We start from the raw sequence: 22,093 nt of genomic DNA, 5'->3' as shown, positions 1-22,093 counted from the left end.
TTTATCCCATATAAACACAGAAAAACTTAAGATGTGTACAATATAGGATAGACTATAGATAAGGATAAAAATTTTCCTTCTTTGCTCTATCTTTTTGCAGTATTAGGGATTGAACCCAGGGCCTTGAACATGGTAGACAAATAATCTATTACTGATTAATAGCTCAGCCAGTTAATTCCTTCCTTCCTTCCTTCCTTCCTTCCTTCCTTCCTTCCTTCCTTCCTTCCTTCCTTCCTTCCTTCCTCCCTCCCTCCCTCCCTCCCTCCCTCCCTCCCTCCTTTCCTTCTTTCTTTCTTTCTTTCTTTCTTTCTTTCTTTCTTTCTTTCTTTCTTTCTTTCTTTCTTTCTTTCTTTCTTTCTTTCTTTCTTTCTTTCTTTCTTCCTTTGCTTTTCGTTTTTGTTTATTTTGAGACTGGGTCTTGCTAAGTTACCCAAACTGATTTTGAACTTATTCTGTAGCCCAGGCAGGCTGTGATCTTCCTTCCCCAACCTCTTGAGAAAACTGGATTATAGGTCTGTACTACAAAGCCCAGCCCGTCTTCTCTCTCACCTAACACAGGTGATAGCTGTGCCTCTCCCACCCTCCTTGATGCTCTCTCCCTGCAGTAGCTGTGACACCAAAGTTCTGCAAACATTGCCACCACCTCAGGAGTGACACTGCTTCTCTCTGTTCCAGACTTTGTTGTGGTTTAGTGTTTGCTCTTCTCCCACAGCCTCACATCACTGCCTCCTAATGTTTCAGATGTCAGTTGCCCTTTTACTTCAACTCATCTTTTTCGACTCTCTGGCTAGTCTGAGCCCTCCTTGGTCATTTCTTGTCACATTGCTCTTTTTTGTTTGTATTGGTCCTTTAGGTAATCTCTGTACTAATTAACTTAATTACCAGTTGATTATCTGTTCCCCCTAATGCCATGAAGCAATAACACATCTCCCACAGCCCTCAGACTTGCAGGAGAATGTGTTTGCAGGAAGAAGCTGAGAGGAATAGACTCTGCCATAGATGTCACTGCTCATGCTTGATAACTCTGCGCAAATGGCCAAACACCAGAAGATGGTCAGAGTATTCTAAAATTTTTATCTGGCTGTGTAAATCATGATGGAATTTCCACAAATTCTAAAGACAAAAGGAAGAAGTTCCATTACTATTTTTGTTTAATAATTCAGCTCAGTGGAGTGATCAAATAGGATCCAAGTACACTGCATGAAATTCTCACAGAATTAATAAAATGCTACATTAAAAAGAGTTGAGCTGAGAATGAGAATTAGGTGTCTGTCTTTCTGTGGTTGATCATTTTACTGTTGTTTCACAAACTGGAAATTATCAATAAGCAATATTAGCAGCTACCGAATTATAATAGAGGATTTGTGTTGTTTAACTGAGATTTCCCTCTTCTCTAGCTCTTCCTCTTTCCCACGTCCTCCTTTCCCTTCTACACTCAGCAGTTGCTAACATGCAAGTCTTTGTTCATTTGAGCTTTCCTCTCATGGGAATCTTAATGGGACCACTTGAGGTTAATTCACTATAGGGATAGGACTGTTAAGTGACTACTCTGATAAAATTACTTTCTAAACAATTTTCAAAAGTGTTAATAGTGGGCTTTAGCACATTTCCATATATGAAATACACTGAACTTTATTAACAGAACAAAAGCCACTTTCCAATGAACATTCATTTTTTAAAATAAAATAATTTCTTACTATTAAACAAACACATACCATAAGATTTAGAGTTCTTGTGTTTATTATCACATATAATAAAATATTTCTTCCTTGGATGAAATATGTTCAGTGTGCACACACACTCCACATTATCACACACACACTTGCACAAACCCACTCTGCACTGTGTACATACACACTCATACCTATATACACTGGCAAGGACTTAAAAGTTCACATATGTCTTAGTTAGGATTTCTATTGCTGTGAAGAGACACCATGACCCATGGTAACTCTTATAACGGAAAACATTTAATGGGGTGGCTTCAGTTTCAGAGGTTTAGTCCATTATTATCATGGTGGGACATGGCAGTGTGTAGGCAGACAAGGTGCTGAGCTGAGAGTTCTACATCTTGTTTGGCAGGCAACAGGAAGTGAACTGAGATACTAGGTGTGGCTTGAGCATATAAGAGAACACAAAGGTCCTTGTGCCCACAGATCACCAGGGAAACTAGGTATGTTAGCCATGTAGGGTTACTCCTCAGAGGAAGAAATGATTATCTGTTTTCCACCCAGAGGGCTGGGAGCAGATGTTGTTAATGACCTGGTCACCTTTGCTATCTGTAGAGTCAAACCTCACCCAAATACCCAGATTCTCCCTCCCTAGACCTTTATATTTTACTTTGTTTCTCAGGCAATGAAAATCAACCTTAGGGGAGATATCACATGCACTTTATAGCCTGAACTCTACACTTTCTCAGTCAGAGACCACACAGGATCCTAGGCCTTTATGTTGCAGAACCCATCTTCATGGTCACATGTAACTTTGAGTTGAGTTTTGATGTAATTATGCCTTCTTGTGCACCAGGGATTGTGTTATACCAGGAAGCTTTTCCCCATAACTATAACATATTCAATTATGCTTACAATAAACTGCCCAGTGTCAGACTCTCTGAAAGTTTCAACCAGCACTGACTAAGAAAGGCTGAACTGAATTTTCCTTTTTTCCTTTCTCCATTTGTTTCCTCTGATGTTTGCAGGGACCCCCACAGCTATCTAATATCCCATTTAACATTGGTTAGAGAATGAACAAATCATCTTCATCATGACCCCTAACTTTTCACATAATTGCATTAATTATTCTGCAAGATCATATTTGCACTGCAGTTGTTTTACCTTAACAACAATGGTACTAGAAATGAGATATCTTATGGTTTGGGGAGATGGCTCTGTGACTAAATTGCTTGATCTGCAATCATGAGGACCTGAGATTGGATCCCCAGAATCCTCATATAAGCCAAGAGTGCTGGTGAATTCATGTAGGCACAATGTTTGGGAACAGAGACAGGAGGATCTTGGGGGCCTGCTGGCCAACCAATATAGCTCAGATAACTCTAGTTTCAGTGAAAGGAACACAAAAACTAGTGCCAAGTGTGAGATAGATTGTTGCGGGAAGATGTGTCTCTGTCCTTCCTTGTCTGTCTAAGGCACTTCCTGATTGGTTTAATACTTAATAAGAAGTCTCCATGTCATTATCTGGGAACTGACAGTCCAAAGAAAATCCATTTACAATATAACCTGCCAAGTTTTTGGATGGAGGGTGTGTAACCCCAGAGATCTACCCAAATAATACAAACTATGTTCCTGGTTACCCACTAGAACTAGATAGTAAGATCTTATTGTGGAAGACATCACATGCGTTAGTTATAAGGCATGGAGAAATCCAACTGGCACTGATCTGGAAGCTTCCTGTCCTGCTTGTTAACTTTCACACTGCCACAAGGTGTTTTGCAGGCTACAGGGAGAGAAAAGCCATCACCAGTCTGACCCAACTGTGAACGGTACAAGCTTCAGTAATGACTGGTCCGGCAAGATCTGCCTATTGGTAAAGTAGTGACATGGATGCTATGGAGGTAAGCAGCAGATTTCTAGTAGGATTTAAAGCTTTCCTTGGAGGTGGAAACTCATGCTTCATATTGTAAGCCTAGCCAAAAACTCATGGCTGGAATAGTCATAGACACTGGGGAGAACCCATTACTATTATTTTGCTAAAGAGACTGAATACTTGCTAAAGAAGACTTTGCTAAAGTCTTCTGAATACTTGCTTTTATACCCATAGTGCATAGGAGCTGCTTTTTATGTTAGGATGAGTTAACATAGAGACTCACAGCTTGTTAAAGTACAGAGAATATGAGACTGTAGGGTGCTCATCCCTAAATGGGGCAGCTAATCGCAACCCTAATCCCTGGGTTTGGGGAACATCATGGAAAAGATGGCAGACAGATGTTAAAAGCCAGATTTGGGGAATGATGGCTGGAAAATAACGTCTTCTGGACATGATAAGAATCATTGCACTCATTGAATTCACAGCAGTGTTGGTTGCCTGTATGAGCTACTCAAGATTAAACAAGTCAGCATTCCAGCTAGAAGAGTAAAGGAGGTCATAAGGCTCTACCCCTAGCCAAGGAGCTCTTAACAGCTGATAATTACTGATAGATAGTTGTTTCTTTTCAGTGGTGTAGTCCAGAGTAGGTTACACAGTGGATGGTATCTCACACCTATTAGCATATAGGCAGCAACAATTCAGCTCCGTGGAGTGTGGGAGGGAGGAAGGGAGGGGAAGAGAGAGAGAAAAAGAGAGAGAAAAAGAGAGATTGTCTTGGGGGTTATCTGGTAGTTGTTGAAGGGGAATCTAGGGGTGTATATGACCTAATTACACTGTATTCATGTATGAAATTATCAAACAATTTTAAAAAATTAAAAAATAAGGTAGAAAAGTGAGCATATATCTCTACAAGCATCTATATGGGCAAGCATACACAACATGTGTCCACTTACATAAGTAAAATAAAAATAGAAATAAGTTGTCTGGCTTATGGAACATTTAACTTAACCATGCCCAGGGCATCACAGAAGGCATATGTACTGGAGTAGCAGTCCTTGATGTTTTAAGAGGAAAAGATCTTTTGCTGAGCCAGTGTGCCCATCACCAACTAAATGTGCCAAGTCCGCTTTGCCCGTGAACAACTGTGAACATATGTATCACTGAGTACATACATTAAAAGGGAAAGAAATGGAGAAACTAAACATTCGCACTTAATTTCAATGCTTAGCAGTACCACATAAGTCTTCAATAATCCAAACCACAATGGATGGATTGTTTCTAAATTAAAACTGGAACCAGTGTCAGCTCCTGGTAGTTTTTCATTGATAATGTTCTGCTATAGAATTCACTTAGTGTTAAATAGCACAGAACAATGCAAGAAAACATTCGATGACAAAAACAGCAAGGTATTTTTCTATTATAAATTCAGTTCAAACAGAAAGACAAAAAGACTGAACAAATCGATGTCATTTAGAGCGTGTGTTCTACTTGGCACCCATCCTTTACGCTAGGTGGACAGATGAGGAATGAAGGTACATGACCACATGTGGCCCAACAGCGAGAGTTAAAGCTAACGTGCATTCCAGCTCACTATGCGGATGAATATTTCCAAACACATAGCCATTTGATGTTGGAAATGGTTGTTAAGAGGCACAAGTAGAAGAAGGTTATAAATATGCATGAGTGTATCAAACAGGATTCAGATTCTTGGGCCAGCGTAGGGCTTTATGGTCTTGAAGATGCTTCCTAACCCTTTGGCTCTTGAGCACCAACATGGACCCTTCTCAATTCTTGGACATTACTTAAGCTAAAATCAGCAGGATTTTAATTCTCTGATAAAATTTGTGAACAACTTTTCAAAGCAAAGGGGGAAATATTTTGCTTTCTATTTTTACTCTTAAAATGTGCTTAACACACACACACACACACACACACACACACACACACACACCACCCATTTGGCTAGATATATTTACCTTGCTTTAGTTGAATTGACCACACTTTGCTACAGATTCTTTCCATTTCTATTTTCTATTTCCCCTCAAAGCTCATGGCCCTAAGACTAGATCCAAAATGGTTTTCCCCACAAACAAAGGCTTTATAATTATCTTGTTCATAGGGAAGGAATAAAGCATTCAAAAAGGAATTAACTACAGTACCCCTCATAGTACTGTATGTAATCACAGAAAATGATCTTTATGCCCTATAAATCCAGTGTCTGTTTTAATCACAGAGCAGTTTCGCTACTCACCACAAACGAATAATAAATTTTGAATCCAGGTTTTGCCACAAAGTAGTCATCGGATTTGAATGTGATTTTAATCTGGTTTGTTTTTGATGTTATCCTTGGAGGGATTTCCTTGTGGCCACACCACCTTCCTCTAACTATAGTGCTGGTTTCAGAGATATCTTCAACTTCCACAAAGTCATACCTAGAAACAATGTGATTCCATTAATGTTTTTACTAAAGTTGGTTTTAGTTCCTGACAAATCAAGATTCACACTTGATTTCTTATGACCAACTAACTGAAACCTGTAGAAATATGAAAAACCAAAAACTAGTTTGTGGAATGTTTGGCAAACTTGAAATTCAAAAACCTACCTGGAGAGAACCCCGATTTACTCCATTATGACAGCTGCAACATCTTATATAATTAAAAAGAACTTTCAGTATATGAAGCTTAGAACATTTTCTGGGAAAAATAAGTAGCTGTAATCTGTTAACATATTTTAGAGATAGATTAACTTACATGTCCAACTATTCACCATACGAAGCTTGCAAACCACTTCTCATTTTGAATCAATTTGCCCCACTCAATGCTTCTTTGAGAAGTAAATGATAGATATCTCCATAGATTAAGGGGTCTCTTTTCTTTAAGTATCTTTTAGAAAGACCACATGATAACACATGACTTTTTTTTTTTTTCAGAAAGGAAAGCATATAATATTAAGTGGCTATGTGTGTTAGTCAGTAACTACTGGTTGATTGCAAAAGGGGTTGAATGAGTTCTACATTAACACAGGATTACTCTTAGCACTAGTCACAGAAATAGAGAATCCCAGGACAATAGAGTGCAGAGCCATTAACTCTTCTGTGTACCCATTGATCCTGTGTTTCTTCCACCCATCCTAGCTTATGCTCCTTCAGTGGCATACCTACATTCTCTATGGAGCACTTATTCTATTCTTGGACCCCTCAGGTCTTGTACCATTCTACAAGATCCATTAAATAATCTGTCTTCCAGTTGGCCAAAATCTGCACTCCTTATCTCTACCTTCCCCTAAGTGACTTTAGGTGTTAAAGTCACAAGCAAGTGATACACTTCAGTGAAAGAGGTGCTCATCTTATTTGTTTATTTATTTTCTCATTAGGGTTACTAGAAGGAAGCAGCATAAGAAACACCAGGTCTGAATGTGCAGAAAAACCACCTGGAATTATTGCCTTTACTCAACTTTGCAGTATTTTCATTGCACTGGGAAGGACGATCTAATGAGCATCTAAAAATAATATGCTGACTAAATATTCCTGACAGTGATTTATGAGGCCCTTATGTCCTTTGCCTCAGTTTCTCTGTAGGCAAAATAAGAAGTTTATACAATTTTACCAACTAGAGTCTACTGAGTGTTGTGTAAATTAATTATTTAATGTTTACATGGCTTTTGGAAGGTGAAAAGCACTGAGAAAGAGTCATTATTCAAGCAATAAAGTATTGCAATGTATGCATCAGCAAGGTTATGAGGCAGATGGTAAGAAATCAATTGCATTTTATTTTATATATGATATGTGTAAATCATATTTACTGCACAAACATGAATCTATTTGAAAGATTTTTAATAACACTAGGTCACTTTTTATTTTAAAAACTTCAATGTAATTTTAAGCTGAATCCCAGCGGAGCACACATCCCAGGCTAGCGGGGAGAAAAGGCTCGGCTCTGTTTTATCTCCATCATTCTCTTAGCGTTCTACCTCATCTTGGGAAATCTGAGAAGCAGCGTGAACTAATGGAGGGTCGAGAAAACGTACCACCCTAACACTTTTGTTCGAATATGGTCTAGGATCAAAATCCCAGTTCATCAGTAGCTTCCTCTTTGTGATGAGAAAGCACACATCTGGTCCTTGTCTTTGTCTCTCCCCTACGCGCCCTCCCTGCGGTTTCCAAGCGACAGAGCAAGAAGAGACAGAGCGTTTTCACCGCAGTTCACACTAACTGAGGACACCAAGGGCGACTGTGATAGCAAGTCAGCAAAACCAAGGAGGATTGGGAGGCTCTGGTTCACTGGGTAGGGCAGAAGATGGGAGGCCAGGGACCTGCAGCTGACATTCGACAAAGGGGACACTCACAAGACTGAACTCTGGTCCTGTGGAGTTGGATGCCAAACCCAAGTGGGTATGCCAGAATTAAATTTAACTATAGGACACTCAGCAGGTGGTAGAGAATTGTTCTGAGTAGAAAAAAACAAAGCTTCCAACCTCATATACTTGGTGTCTGTGAAGATACACCACAATTGTTAACTTGATAAGGTTTAGAACCACTAAGGATACAGGCCTCTGGGCACTCCTGTAGGAAATTGTCTTGATTAGGTCAGTTGAGCTGAGAAGAACACTGAGGAGGAGCCAGTCCCTGGGTCTACTTCCTGGGCTGAGCACCAGAATTCATCCCTCCCCATTTCACGACTGGCACTGCCACGTGACCAGCTGCTTTGACTTCCCTGTACGATGGACAGCACCTTTGAACTGTAAGCCCAAACAGACCTTTCTCCCACCAGTTGCTATTGTCAGGCTATTGTAAAGCACAGCACTGCAAAGGAAGCTAAGATGGTGTCAGCCACATCCTTGGTGGAGACAGACCATATCACCATCCATGTTATCACCTTTAACCTCTTTTAATAGCATCTTATTTATTGCTTGTCCCTCCTGCCTTTTTTTTTTTTTTTTTTTTTTTTTGTCAGCTCACACACATACAAAAATAGTTCTCTTTTTCAAGGTTGAAAGATACAAGATCATCTTTAGTTTACTCTTTGTAAATAGTAACTAGCTTTCCATGTGTATTTATTTCTGCTTTCTGGCATATATTACCCTCTGTGGTCCTAGAAAATAATAGTCAATCCTGTTATTTTCTGGGGAAAACAGCAGCATAATAAAAGTTGTCAGTATAATAAATATGCAACAAAGGACAACCAAATCGGATGCACCTCTTTTTATTATTCAGAGGAAAATAAACTGCGGAAAGATTTAGTAGTTCAGTTCATTGGCAATGCAGAGTAAGTACGGCCAGTGAAATACAAAGAGGAAGAAGGAAAGCCTCCCCAAGTCTCACACAGGATAAGTAAGGGAGTAAGATGCTGGGGGCCTAAAGTCAAAGAACAACAGCCTGGACTTTCTCTGATGAGCTTGCTGATGAGGGAGGGTCATTAGGCAGCCGGCTTTCATCTTCTCCCCTGATCAGGAAGAAGAGCAAGTAGATCCTGGGGTTGCTCTGCCTCCTTCTCATGTCTACCAATAAATGTCAGGAAGTCCCTGGCCTGAGTCTCTGTCACCATCTCTTGTCATGGTTACAGTGGCCTAGCCTGTGGAGCAAGCAGGGTCTTTACAATTTGTGCCCGTGGAAGACTTTGACCTGGATTAGATGCATCTACTTGCTCACAGACAGATCTCTGAGCCTTGGAATGTTACAGATCCCCAGTCTGTCCTCAGGGAAATGTAATTGTGACTGATGGCAGTGTCCATTTCTGTGGGCCTTATACAGTGCCAACATGACACTTTAAAAAGAAAGGCCATTGTTATTGTTAATATTGACTGAAAACTTGACAGAATCCAGTATAATCCAGGAGACAAGCTTCTGGCCATGCCTGTGAATGACTGTTTTGATTAAGTTAGTTTGAATGGGAACCTATCCTGAAAGATGGTGGCGATATTATCCAAGCTAGGGTCCAACACTGTATGAAAAGGGAAAAACAAGATGACTACCAACATTTGTCCCTCTTTTCTTCGTAGGTATAACTGTGGCCAGCCACTACAGCTGAAATGAGATCCTCAGACTGTGAGCATAAATAACTTCTCCATTAAGTCTGTGTAGGAATGGGAAAAGTGACTAATAAGAAATGTCTTGGGTAATTCCAAACAGTTTAAGAAGAATATTCAATGTGACGTTTTAAATTCAGTTCGTCCCACTTTGATTAAAAACTGAAAAGGATTATCTTCTCTTACCTACAGACATCGTTTTCTGCCTCCTCTAGTCCAAACTGATGGTCAAAGGCCAGCTGTATGCGTGTTTTCTCCTGAGAGTGGAGCCGCCATGTGAGGAGCAGGTTCCGGGGATAGCTTCTGGGGAAGCGGGGGCTCTGCAGGTGGCCACTGCCTGTCACCCGGATGCTCTCCTCTCTTCGGTACAAGTCTGTGAGGTGATTGCTCTCTGTTAGTAGTCACAACTTGTAGAAATTAGTATGTTGCTCCAATTACAGGAAAGCAAAAACAACAAGAAGAACAATTTACAACATGACGTCTCAAAGTCTCAAAGCACTTCATGATTTTGTTTAAAGACATAAGACCAGTGGTTGATTTGGGCCAACAAAAAGTCCATATTTCTAGTGTGCCTGCTTTCCCAAACTCCTTACAGCTCCCAGTGCCTAGTACTAATAATATCCTTGGGGCTTTCCTCCATTATTCTAGAGAAGCAAACACCCAATTATCTCAGACCTCAGATTCATTGGAATCAAATGAGAAAATAACTTCCAACAGTTCCTCTTTTATCTTTATTATATTAAACAAACGAAAGGCTTAGCTTAGGTTTAACAGTCTATATAGCAACTACAGGGCCCAACAAACAGTATTGAATAAATGAGTGAAAAAGACAGGTGAAGAGATTCTAATAATATGCAGGACGACTTAGAATTTTTTCAAACAAATAGTTTTAAGTGAATTTTTCTAGTATAAACCCCAGAAATTTGTGACCTAAATAGATCTAATCTGTGTTGTATTTTCTGAATGCTTTGTAACAGACAATTATTTGGTATTTGTCTTGGGTTCCTGGGAATAGGCTCCAGACCTTTGAAATTCTCAGGTGGTTAGGAGGTTAGGAGTATCGTTTTTCATGATGGAGCCCCTGGGACCACATCTAAGTTTATTCTCATGGAGAAATTTACTGTGGGGTCTTCAGACAGTTTCCGGATGGACACTAGACACACCAGAAAGACAATGTGATTAAGGTCTAAGGATAGCAGTGGGGCTGGATATGCACTCATTGCCACTGGATCAGAAAATCATGCCTGTGCAATGAGATTCACAGTGAAATCTCTTGGAAGCTTCCTGCTTGTGACACATGCTTCACCAGGAAGTGACATAACCCAGGAACACATGGAACCTTCCAGGACTTACCCTGTGTGTTTTACAATTTCACCACACCTAATTTTGGTGTTTTAGTGTTTTCCTTAGTGACTTAGGGCTGTGCACAGGGACTCTTGCATTAGTACCCAGCTGGACAGCAGTGTAGCTATCTTGAGATTTTTATAAATGTCTGAAATGAGGGTGTTTTTTTAAGGGCCTGCACATTTAATCTGTGAAATGACAAGGGTGGATATCAGAATTGCAACGCTACATGGTGGATATCATTGGGTATGTTTTAGTATTCAGAGTTCTTGGCATTTTTAAGGTTTCTAAATCCCATAATAAACAGCCCTCCAACCACAGTCTATTTGTACCGTCCCACAAAGAATTGCTTTGAGGCCTGTAATTCAAGTGAGCCTGGTGGAGGAAGGCCTACAAGGTGGGGCTGCTGAAGCCGGCTGTTAAAACTTCTAAAATAAGAGAGAGAGGATGATGAGCAGGTGTTCCTATGTGCAGATGCAAATGGAAACTTTCTTTGGAACTCACTGGCTGGTTAATGACCTGCAGCTTGCTCAGCCAGACCGAGGGACAGGGAGTCATTCCACAGAGCAATGTGGCAGTTGAGGAAGCTGGGGTCACCTCCCTAGACCTAGATGACCGCACTCGCTCTGTAACAGATATCCTCAAAGAGCTGAGACCAAAAAATCCTCCAGATGACCTTCTTCTCCTCACCCTTGACCTTATACTAAACAATCACATGTAGAGAACTCAGGCGAATGCTGTTTCCTGGGATGACCAATGTGTGCTCTCAACCAGCCAGCAATTATTCACCAAATGCAGATGAACCAAAACATACCACAACGTATTCAAGCTTATTACTTGAGTACTATGTTCACAATTGTGCTGTTTTCTTAGATTTGGTATCGTAGATGAATTTTTAAGTGAAATTTATGTTTAATAAACAATAAACTTTTTCTAAAACACAAATTTATATCAATAGTGTCAAAAGCCCATAGATATAATGTGTCAGGAATAGAAGGAAACATACATCTCAAAGGGCTACTAAATTCTAAAATACATATCTCAGGATGTCAGATTCCTCATGTATGTACTAAAGGGTTTGAGGGAACATTTCTTTGGTCTTTTGGGGGGCAATATCCAGTTGTTGCATGCATTATGTGTGTATATTTCCTGTTCCAGATGCTATGCCAGACTTGGGTATAATTGGTAGATACTTAAAGAATAGATTCCATCTTCCTACTTCAAAACAATATGAAGACTTGTGACACAGTGTAAACAAGGCCTAAAGGAATGTTAACAGTCAGGAGTTGTCCTGAGGCCACGTGAACTAGGGGGAAGTGAATATAAGATGTGTGCTTGGGATGGCTGCAGAGGCCTGTTCATCACAGTTCAGTTTGACTTTGGGTCTACAGGCTTGAAAGATGAGTTTGGAACCACCTAAGAGACACACTGAAGTGTCTGCACTTGATTTGAGTGGAAACCAGAAAGCTCTGAGAGGAGCAAGTGGCTTGGCAGAAGGAAGATCAACCTACTGGTGGTCAGCAAGATGAATGGCAAGAAGAGTGCTGCTGAGGAGCCATCCCCTGGGGGGAAAGTGCTACAAAGGTTCTGACACAGTGGGGTAGGGGGCAGTGAAGCCCAGTGGCAAGGGACATACAATAAAGTTCAGAATTCAAAGGAATGGGCCAGAGGCTGCAATGACATGGAAAGACCAGACTCAGTGACAGCCCTATCAGGGAGTTTTACATTCTCTACTTGATGCTGTCATAAAATGTCCAGACAAAAGGAACTTAAGGGAGAAATGGATGATTCCGCTCACAGTTCCAGGTTACAGTCCCTCACTGCTGGAATGATAGGAGCTTGAAGCAGGTGGCCATATCAGACAGACAATCAAGAGCAGAGAGCAATCCATTGCAGATAGCTCCTTACAGGCGGGCCTAGAGTCCTGCCTCCTCTGTGTCACACTGAAAATTTATCCTAATCATCACTCAGGGTGTGTGTGACACTAGGGGCGTGCAAGGAAAGTTTGAGGATATGCAGGTTCAATGTGATGTAGTGAAGAGGAATTCCAGTGGAAATGTTGCCAGGCTTGGGGGTAGGAGGCTGGGTCCGGGATGAATGAGCAGAGTAGATGTGAGCCTTGAGCTTCCAGAGGAAAGAGTGTGGGTACACTGAGCCCCCAGAACACAAGTATGGTGCCATTCATCCTAAAGCCCCCAGGAGGAAGGTCAAGCTCAGTGTGAGTGGATGTGCTTGGGTGTCAGGAGACACGAGGCATGCTTGAGGAAACCAGAAGTGTCACCGGAGGGAAACCACATCTGAGTTAAGATGCCTGGCAAAGAGACACTTTCATATGTCAAAGTCCAGGGCCACATTGAGGAAACACTGTAGAATTTGGCAATAGTGAAGTCAAGAGCATCCTTTAAAGTCCACATTGAGAGACTGTGTGAAAAGAGCTTTCTAATACATCTATCTGAGCACGTCATTGCAGGCTGGATTATCTTAAAGATACAAACTGTGTTTATAAAAGAAATGTCACTCACATCTGGAATGAGGCGGTGGAGGAGGTGGGTAGAGGAATTTATCTTTTTATATAATACTTGATTCCAGTTTGGTGAATTTACAGATGGCATTGTATTGAAATCGAGAAGGAGAGTAACAGTTTTCTAAGAATGTTTTCTTACAAACAAATCTCTTCCAAAATATACATTAACATAAACTCAGTGCAAGTAACAGAAGATTACATCTGTGTTTATTTTGTGCCAGATGTTATTTTAAAGTCTTCTCATATAATTTCCAGGGTCAAGTCATTGCTTGTGTATGTTTTGCTCTATAATAGGAATTATTAAAACCAACACTGTCATTATTTGAAATATGAGGTTTCTGGACCACAAAGAGGTCAAGTGTCTTTTTCTAAATAGCAGAACTAGCTAAAAGTGTAGTTAGAACACGAGTCCAGACAATCTGTCCCACAGTTGATGTTTATAATGGTGGTGAGGCTTGGAAGTCGTCTGGGAAAAGTGCTGGCTGCATAGACTTGAGGACCTGGGTTTAGGCTTCCAGCACCCATGTAAACCAGAAGCAGCTATGTGCATCCATAATTCCAGTACTCCAGTGGAACGGGAGCTGGAGACAATCCCTGGAGGCTCATGGATCAGCTATCCGTGTGTATACAGCAATGAATAACAAGTCTGTCTCACACTAGACAAAAGGAGATAATGGATGTCAGTTTGTCCTCTGATCTCAACTTATGTACAACGATACAGGTAGGCCCAAAACATCCTTCCTTCCAATAAAATAAATAAATAAATATCAATGAATAAGAGGAAGTGTTCTTTTTAGTGTGAAATTTGTTAGAGGCAGTTTTGATTCTTCGTTATTTATAATACACCTTAACTTTTGAAATATATTGTTTATATATAATTTATGACTTCATGCCAACTCAAGGTTACCCTTGGCAGGAGAGTAGCAATTAATTATAGGTACAGAGAACTACCTATCAGGTTGAACACAAGATAACTACAAACATTATGCACAGTCACATTCCTGAACAAAAGCATTTACTTTGGTGTTCCAATAATAGCTAACATTTATGGGTCAATTATTATGTGCCAGGCATTCTGATAAGTGGCTTTCATTTCACTACTGCATTTAACCCCCATGATAACCCTGTGCAGTTAGTAATATCAGCACTTTACAAAGAAAATTCTGGGAGTTCAAGAAATCTATGGCTCAAGGTACAAAGCCACTCCAGAAAAAATAACAGACCTTGAGAGATGACTTTTCAGAGCAGACTTAACCAGAGCAAAGACAGGAGCTGTTAAACCAAAAACATAAGCCATCCATCAGTGATTCCTATGTGTACTTAGATAACAGGAGTATAGATTCTTATTTTGTATCTTAATACAGAAGGAGGTTCATATTTATAGCTTCATAAAATCTGAACTACACATTTGACTGTTAAACATTCAGTTAAAATAAGAAAGGTAAAATGGCTTTTCATTTCACTTTCTTGACTTGAGACATACCTTGAACTCATTTTCCTGTTTTTGACAATGGAATCTCCTCCAACCCAGCACTACTAGTACCTAGAGACCTAAGGTAAGAAGATATTTACCTCTTTGGTCTAGGATCTTCCCTTTTATCTTAGCTGAAAAATAAGCACTGGTTCCAAGAGGTACTTTTGGTAATCCATTGCAATATATAATAATGCTGAAGAAATGGAACTATGAGTATTAGTAATGTTTTTATCTCATCTTCTAGAACATAATATTATCTGTAATATTAAATGCCAAGAGAGAATATTGAATTGTTGAAGTAACAATTAAGGTAGTCAATGATCATCGATTCTATAGAACAAATGACGTAGTCTGCAGCTCTGCCATCTCACATTCAGTGTAGCAAGTCAGACAGTGATGGACTCATGGTCCCCATAAGAAAGCTGAGCGCCAGAGCCTGAAGTCATGAACCTGTATTCTACAGCTACAAGCCCAAAGTCAAGAACAGTCACACAGTCAGAAATTCTCAGTTCACAAAGAGATTAGCAAGTTACATTTGTGCCGTGTCTGTTTCATGATCTCACACCATGTCACTGCAACAGTGCTCAGAATGTAGCTGAATGACTGAAAATATACAGTCTCAATCTGCTTCTAAGCAACCACAGATAAGAGCACTTTTTGTGGGATGAAATGAGGTTAATACATATCCATCTCAGAAGTCTATCATAAGCTCACAAAAGTGAGAAGTATCATCAGTGCTTTCATTTTTTATTTTCATTATTATCACAAGAGGTGGGGACAAACTATGGGGCAGGGTCTCTTGTAGCTCAGACTGACCTTGAGCTCACTATATATAGCTCAGGATGATCTTGAACTCCCTCTCTTCCTGCCTTCACCTTCCATGTTCTGGAAATACCACTATGCCTGGCTCATCATGACTTATTTATATTTAAATAATCATTTTTGTAGCATTTTAACAGGGAATGAACTCAGCAAGGAGAGCTAAAATGATTGGGTGGAAGAATGAACAGCGGGTAAAGAATGCTAGAGCAGTGCCACGGCTTCCCCCTCCCTTGAGCTCACCCTGTCCCCTGCTCAACCTCCCCACACTGCAGAAGCAGCACTGGTCACAGGGCTTGGGTAGGTTTCCTAAGCTGAGACATTCTTGGCTTGATAAGATAGGATTGAAGAGTCTTTTTCAGGCAATAGTTTTTTTTTTTTTTTTTTTTTTCTTCAGGGATCAATGTTACCTAGTAATCTGAGCATGGCTAATGGAACAGGAAGTAACAGTGAGGTTGTGGAAATAAATTCAGCATGTGGTATTAATAATTAGATACTTTCTACCCCTGAAACCAGTGCTTTTAAACACTCATTAATTTGCTTTTTATGTGTCTGTGTGTACTTGTTCATGTATGTGAGTGTGACTGCTCAGTGTGTGTGTGAGACCCACCTCAGGTGTTGGCCCTTGGCTTCTACCTTCACTGATAAAAACCCCCTTGTCATCCAGTGATGATGGTGTACCAGAAACCAGACCAGTGACTCTTTGAAATAAGCATTTGTCAGTAAAACTAATGAGACAAAGAGGTATACTGCGTGGCACACTGACGCCTCCAGTGCCACCAGGACGAATGAAGAGGTGTTGGAGGAGCAGGAAAGAAGAAGCAAAGAGATTTTTCTGTTGTTGTGGTTTTTGTTTTGTTTTGTTTTTGTTTTTTACTTTGCTTTTGCTTTTGTTCGCTTGCTTACTTTGATTTGTTTCCTTATGTGGTGTGTGTGGCAGGGATGAGGAGAAGATATGGAGGGTCTGGGAGCTGAACAGAATTGGGGTGCATGATGTGAAACTCCTAAAGAATCAATAAAGGAGTTAAATATAGATAGATAGGTAGGTAGGTAGATAGATAGATAGATAGATAGATAGATAGATAGATAGATAGATAGATAGACAGATAGATAGATAGGTAGATAGGTAGATTAAATCTTCAATGGCTAGGGCTGTATCTTTGTGGTATATGCTTGACTACCATGTGTGAGGCCCTAGGTTCAATGCCCTGTACGGCTAATAAATAATTAATCTGGGGGGAAAAAGTCTCTTTGTCGTTCATTGGTATATACACAGGCCAGATGGTCCAGGAGCTTCTGTGACTCTCCTGTGTCCATCCCCATCTCAAGCTAAGCATGCTGGGATTACAGATGCTCACAATGCCAACTTTATGTGACTTCTTAAGATTTGAATTGAGGCCTTCTCACTTGCAAGCAACACTTAACTCACTGAGCCCCCTTGAAAATGATATTAAGAATGAAATGCTATCATTTCCAGTAAAGGCAGAAATTGATTGTTTAAACAAGCTGATCAATGATATTATTTAGAAAAATTATTTCTTAAAATTAAGTGTCTGAGAGCACAAAATAATGCTTTTTCATTTGTTTTGAATATGTGGTAAAGGAATTAAAATTAATCTTTGAGTTTAAAAGCAATGTAATGTGTCTTTTGCTCATTTAAAATTATGTAAAGAATTCGCACCAAGGCAACTGAGGACCTAAGATAAAAACTAAAATACTCAAAGGTACTATATACTTTACTTGAAAGTTTGGTGGAAGAGTTAAGAAAATCATATTGCAGATATTAAATTTCTTATGTCTTATTCAGCCACATAACTTCTGTGTCTTGCCAGTCAGGGCATATGAAGCCACTCAGAACAAATCATTTTAATGCTATGTAGATGGATGGTTGCTACAGATAATGAGGGGCAGACAGCAGCCAATAAAATAACAAGTAAAAGATAATTTAGTCAAAAGAACATAAAGCAATCTAAATACTTTATTTGTAAGAAAGTCAATTCCATTGTAGCCCTGGAGGGCTGACATTTGTGTGAACATATTTACAATGAATGTTAACAGATCAATCTTGAGAGCATTCCATGGAAATGACTGTATTTGCTCTCTGATTTTTAGATATTAATTTTGCAATGGGTGCCTCCTATTGAGGACTGCTTGCCGTTTCACTTACAACTGATTGTACCAAACCAGATCCCAGTACACAGTGGAAAGTCACAGCATGAAGGAAACAGGCGACAAGAGTATGATAAAGTAGAAGAGTGTGGTTTTGTTTTTGAGGTTTGTCATCAGATTCTTGACTGCTTTCCATTGCTATTACTAAGTGATACAAGAAGTAAGGTGATGGACTGTTCACAGAATCTTACTCTGTGCCAATGTCTATTTGAATTGTAAGCTCGGGCTAATAAAACCTCAGCTCTGTGTTTTACAAGAACATTATATTTCAGTGTTATTTCTCAACCACTTGCAAAGACTTCCACATTCTTGTTCAACAAATACAAACATCGTATAGAAAAATGTCCTAGCATGAAAGATGGTGCCTGTTGAGACCAGGTGCAGAGTATTGTTGTAGATATAAACGTATGAAAGAAACAAGAAATGGGGAGTCTAAAAGAAAGGAAGGCAAGGGGTCCTTAATTTAAAAATGAAGAGGTCAAATTATAGAACAGAACCTAAAACACAGAATTGAGGTGAAATTAAATTTAATGAAATAATTTCCTACCAATTATTTCCTAACCTAAAAAGTACAGTGTTTGAGCCTCTGAAAGGGGGGAAAATTAAAGTTTAACAATGCTAGTTAACAACCTGCATATGCCTTTCAACGTTTGTTTGGGCTCTGAAGCTTGCAATCAATGAAATAAATTCCTCCTGCCCTGACTGCTAAGGGGCCAATCTTCATTAGGAATTTTTCGTTAGCACCTTGGACGTATTTGCAGTGAGAAGCCACATTTCTAGCCCACCACTTCCTGAAAACAGCCTCACCTCTGCTAGGTCTGTCCTGTTTTGAAGCTACATAGGAACAAAGCTGGTAAAATAGGAGCCTTTGTCTAGGATTTGCAAAGAGATTTTTCTAGGAATGAAGTAATAATATTAAATTTTTCTGTTCACATTGATTTTGGAAGAAGTGTATATACGCACATGCACACTTGTGCAATGCACATACATACAAATGCACACACATTAGACACATGCAAATGCATGCACGTCCACACACGGGCACGCATGAACACGCATAAGCACACAGAAACACACATTCACACACAAGTTCATAGCTCTGCAAGCTAGGATAAAGAATAGATTTTTTTTAAAAAAATCATTTTACAAGGGTATGTTTTAGGTAGAATCAATCACTTAAATAAAGATATATTAGCAACATTTTTCAGTACTATAAATAATACAGTATGAGGAAATAAAGAATTATCATGGCTTGAAATTTCAGAGGGTTTAGCCCGTGGCCACATGGCCCTGTGTCCTTGAGCAAGAACATCATGGTGTCATGATTATGTGATGGTGTAGCTAGAGTTTTCCTGCCTTGCCCACAGTCAGGACAAATCTTTGTCACCAGCCAGTCCCACAGCCGCTCAGACCCAACCAAGTAAACACAGAGACTTATATTGCTTACAAACTGTATGGCCGTGGCAGGCTTCTTGCTAACTGTTCTGATAGCTTAAATTAATCCATTTCCATAAATCTATACCTTGCCACGTGGCTGGTGGCTTACTGGCGTCTTCACATGCTGCTGGTCATGGCGGTGGCTGCAGTGTCTCTCCGCCTCAGCCTTCTGCTTCTGAGAATTCTCCTCTCTCCTTGTCCCACCTATTTCCTGCCTGGCCACTGGCCAATCAGTGTTTTATTTATTGACCAATCAGAGCAACAGATTTGACATACAGACCATCCCACAGCATGATGGTAGAAAAATGTTCACCTCCCAGCAGGCAGAAGGCACAGAAGAGGATACAGGAAGGGTCCAGAGACCCGGTAGTCCCCATAAGGACAGAGTCTCAGTGACATACTTCCTACCACTTAAGGTTTCCAGAACATTCTAAAGTAATGCTATCAGCTAGAACAGGGATTAAATACAGGATTCTATGGAGGACAGTTTACAGAACCATAACAAACTCTGGTGTGTGGGATTGGACAGCCAGAAAAGATGGTCATAAATACTCCAGTGACCAGAAAAATGATCCTTATGGGCTAAAAGTACTTTCTTCACTATATTTGACCATACACAGATCTCAGGACAAACCTAACATATAATAAGAGAGAAGCACATTGCTTATTATGTGAGGTGTGCATTATGTCTGTGTTTAGTAAGTAAGTTTTATAGCATATAATTTATAGTCATACTTAAGTAGTCAAGAAGCTGCATGGCTTTAGTGCTATTTACAGGCTCTGTCATTTGAATACCATTTTTTCCCTGAGTTCTAAAATATCTTTTTTTTTCACATCTCAATACTTTAAAACAAGGAAGTATTATTCTTACAGGTTACTACTGGTTTGTTAGGAAGAGGAGCAAGTTAGGACATAGTTGTAATGTCTTGGTATGTGTCAATTTAGTAATGGTAAGAAGACAGTTGCCCATTTGATTTCAATCTCAGATATCTTCTTTAATGTTGCCAAGTACGCATGCATATAACATATTTGGATATTTAACTACCATTTGTAATGTCTTTATGAAGAATGCATGGTAGGATGCAGACAATCATAAAAATGTAATGAAATTTAAGATCCAGGTATACACAAAGATGTATCCATATTTGCTGGTAAAGACTCAAGGAGCTTATGGAATCACAGAGCTGGGATGATGAACACAAGTAATGCTACTGTGATTTGTTATTGATGCTCTACATTCACTACCCACATCAGAAAATAAAACCAAAGCCAGCAGAAATCAGGGACCATCTCAATTTGTCACAGAACTCTCCAACTTCTGAGAGACTGAAGTCAATAAACCCCATTGTGACAACGCTTAGTACCTGCTCGGCAAAAGCTGGTGACTTTCAAGGAGAGTAAGTACTTAGTCATGTCTAGCAGCCAAGGATGATCGAACAGAATGAACAGGAAATGTGGGCAAATTCTCCAGCATTACCTGTTAGCCTTTAAAATACCATCAAGTCCTACAATGTTCACTAACAAAATCAAGACACCTTATTACTTAGGGGACCCTGCTACCTTAAAGCTCTGAATAAATACTGGGGGACACAGATGGCTGGAAGGACCTTGGAGCCTCCGTGTGAGGGCTCGCATTTGGACTCACACTGTTACAAATGCATGTACCCAGTTATCATCTTACTGCAAAGGGCTCTGGGTGCTTTTCATGCAGATCTTCTTTTTTTGTTTTTTGTTTTTTGAGACAGGGTTTCTCTGTGTAGTTTTGCGCCTTTCCTGGAACTCGCTTTGGAGACCAGGCTGGCCTCGAACTCACAGAGATCCACCTGCCTCTGCTTCCCAAATGCTGGGATTAAAGGCGTGTGCCACCACTGCCCGGCTTCATGCAGATCTTCTTTCTCCTCAAAGCCATTACTGGATCGAGGTACTGTCAGGCACAGGTAGTGCTTCAGAATGATGTCTTCTGAGTCCCTGTTCAATCTCAGGCTTACATGTCTCACCCAGCACTGCTGTTACCCAGACTGCAGAGTACCTCTAGGAGTTCTTGTCTTAGCTAGAAAATTCACACCATGTAGTTGTCATTGCCAGTGCAGAGGACTATCCTACACCTCAGTAGGTGCTATTACAAAGTTGTTTTTCTCTCTCCCATGCTGTGTCCCCACTCCCCATTGGAGAGATTCCATTCTCTCTCTTCTCACACTGCAGCTCAGGCTCTGGTTGTAGAGATTCGAAGCAGCAGCAGCAGCAGCAGCAGCAGCAGCAGCAGCAGCAGCAGCAGCAGCAGAAACCAGGTACTGATTGACTCACTGATTGCTTCAGCACTGCATGTTTTGTTTGCTTGTCTTTTTGTGGTGCTGAGGACCAAATTCTTAGGTAGACTATGGAAATATTTTACCCATGAGCTGTAGCGGGAAATCTTAAAAGTTGTTATAAAATCAAACCCGAGGCGAGTTATTGGGGTCCATGCTGGTAGATCAGAGAGACAGAACAAGCCACAGCTATCTCACCTTGCCAATTCCTCAGTTGGTCTTATTTCCTCAGACTGGAGGCCTCTGAGTCCTCATCCGGAATGGGTCTCAGCTGAACTGTGCTGCTCGAAAGCCTGAAGCTTAACCAGCCAAATGCTTAACCAGCCAAATGCTTCTAGTTTCTGGTCCTCACGCCTTATATATCTTTCTGCTTTCTTCCACCACTCCCTGGGATTAAAGGCTGGCTTTCTGGGATTAAAGGTGTGTCACCATGCTTGGCTATTTCCAATGTGG

The 22,093-nt window shown here is 40.3% G+C and overlaps 1 protein-coding gene across 4 annotated transcripts in view; it reads right to left on the bottom strand.

The window, feature by feature from the left end:
* Pdgfd (platelet derived growth factor D) overlaps nt 1–22,093 on the bottom strand; it is a 213,782-nt gene that overhangs the window by 68,828 nt on the left and 122,861 nt on the right. For 2 of the 4 annotated variants that reach the window (XM_016002326.3, XM_006983759.4), the window contains exons 2-3: nt 9,754–9,940; nt 5,795–5,975 (exon numbers count right to left, since the gene is read on the bottom strand). In XM_016002326.3, the coding sequence (XP_015857812.1) occupies nt 5,795–5,975; nt 9,754–9,940 (368 nt within the window). Of the gene's footprint in view, nt 1–5,794; nt 5,976–9,753; nt 9,959–22,093 lie in introns of all 4 variants that reach the window. The other 2 variants (XM_016002325.3, XM_006983758.4) reach the window with 1 other exon arrangement.

This window comes from Peromyscus maniculatus, chromosome 7 (genome assembly GCF_049852395.1).
Source record: "Peromyscus maniculatus bairdii isolate BWxNUB_F1_BW_parent chromosome 7, HU_Pman_BW_mat_3.1, whole genome shotgun sequence".
In the NCBI taxonomy this organism is placed as follows: Eukaryota; Metazoa; Chordata; class Mammalia; order Rodentia; family Cricetidae; genus Peromyscus; species Peromyscus maniculatus.
The sequence above is the reverse complement of the archived record's forward strand: the minus strand, read 5'-3'. Positions and strand labels throughout refer to the sequence as shown.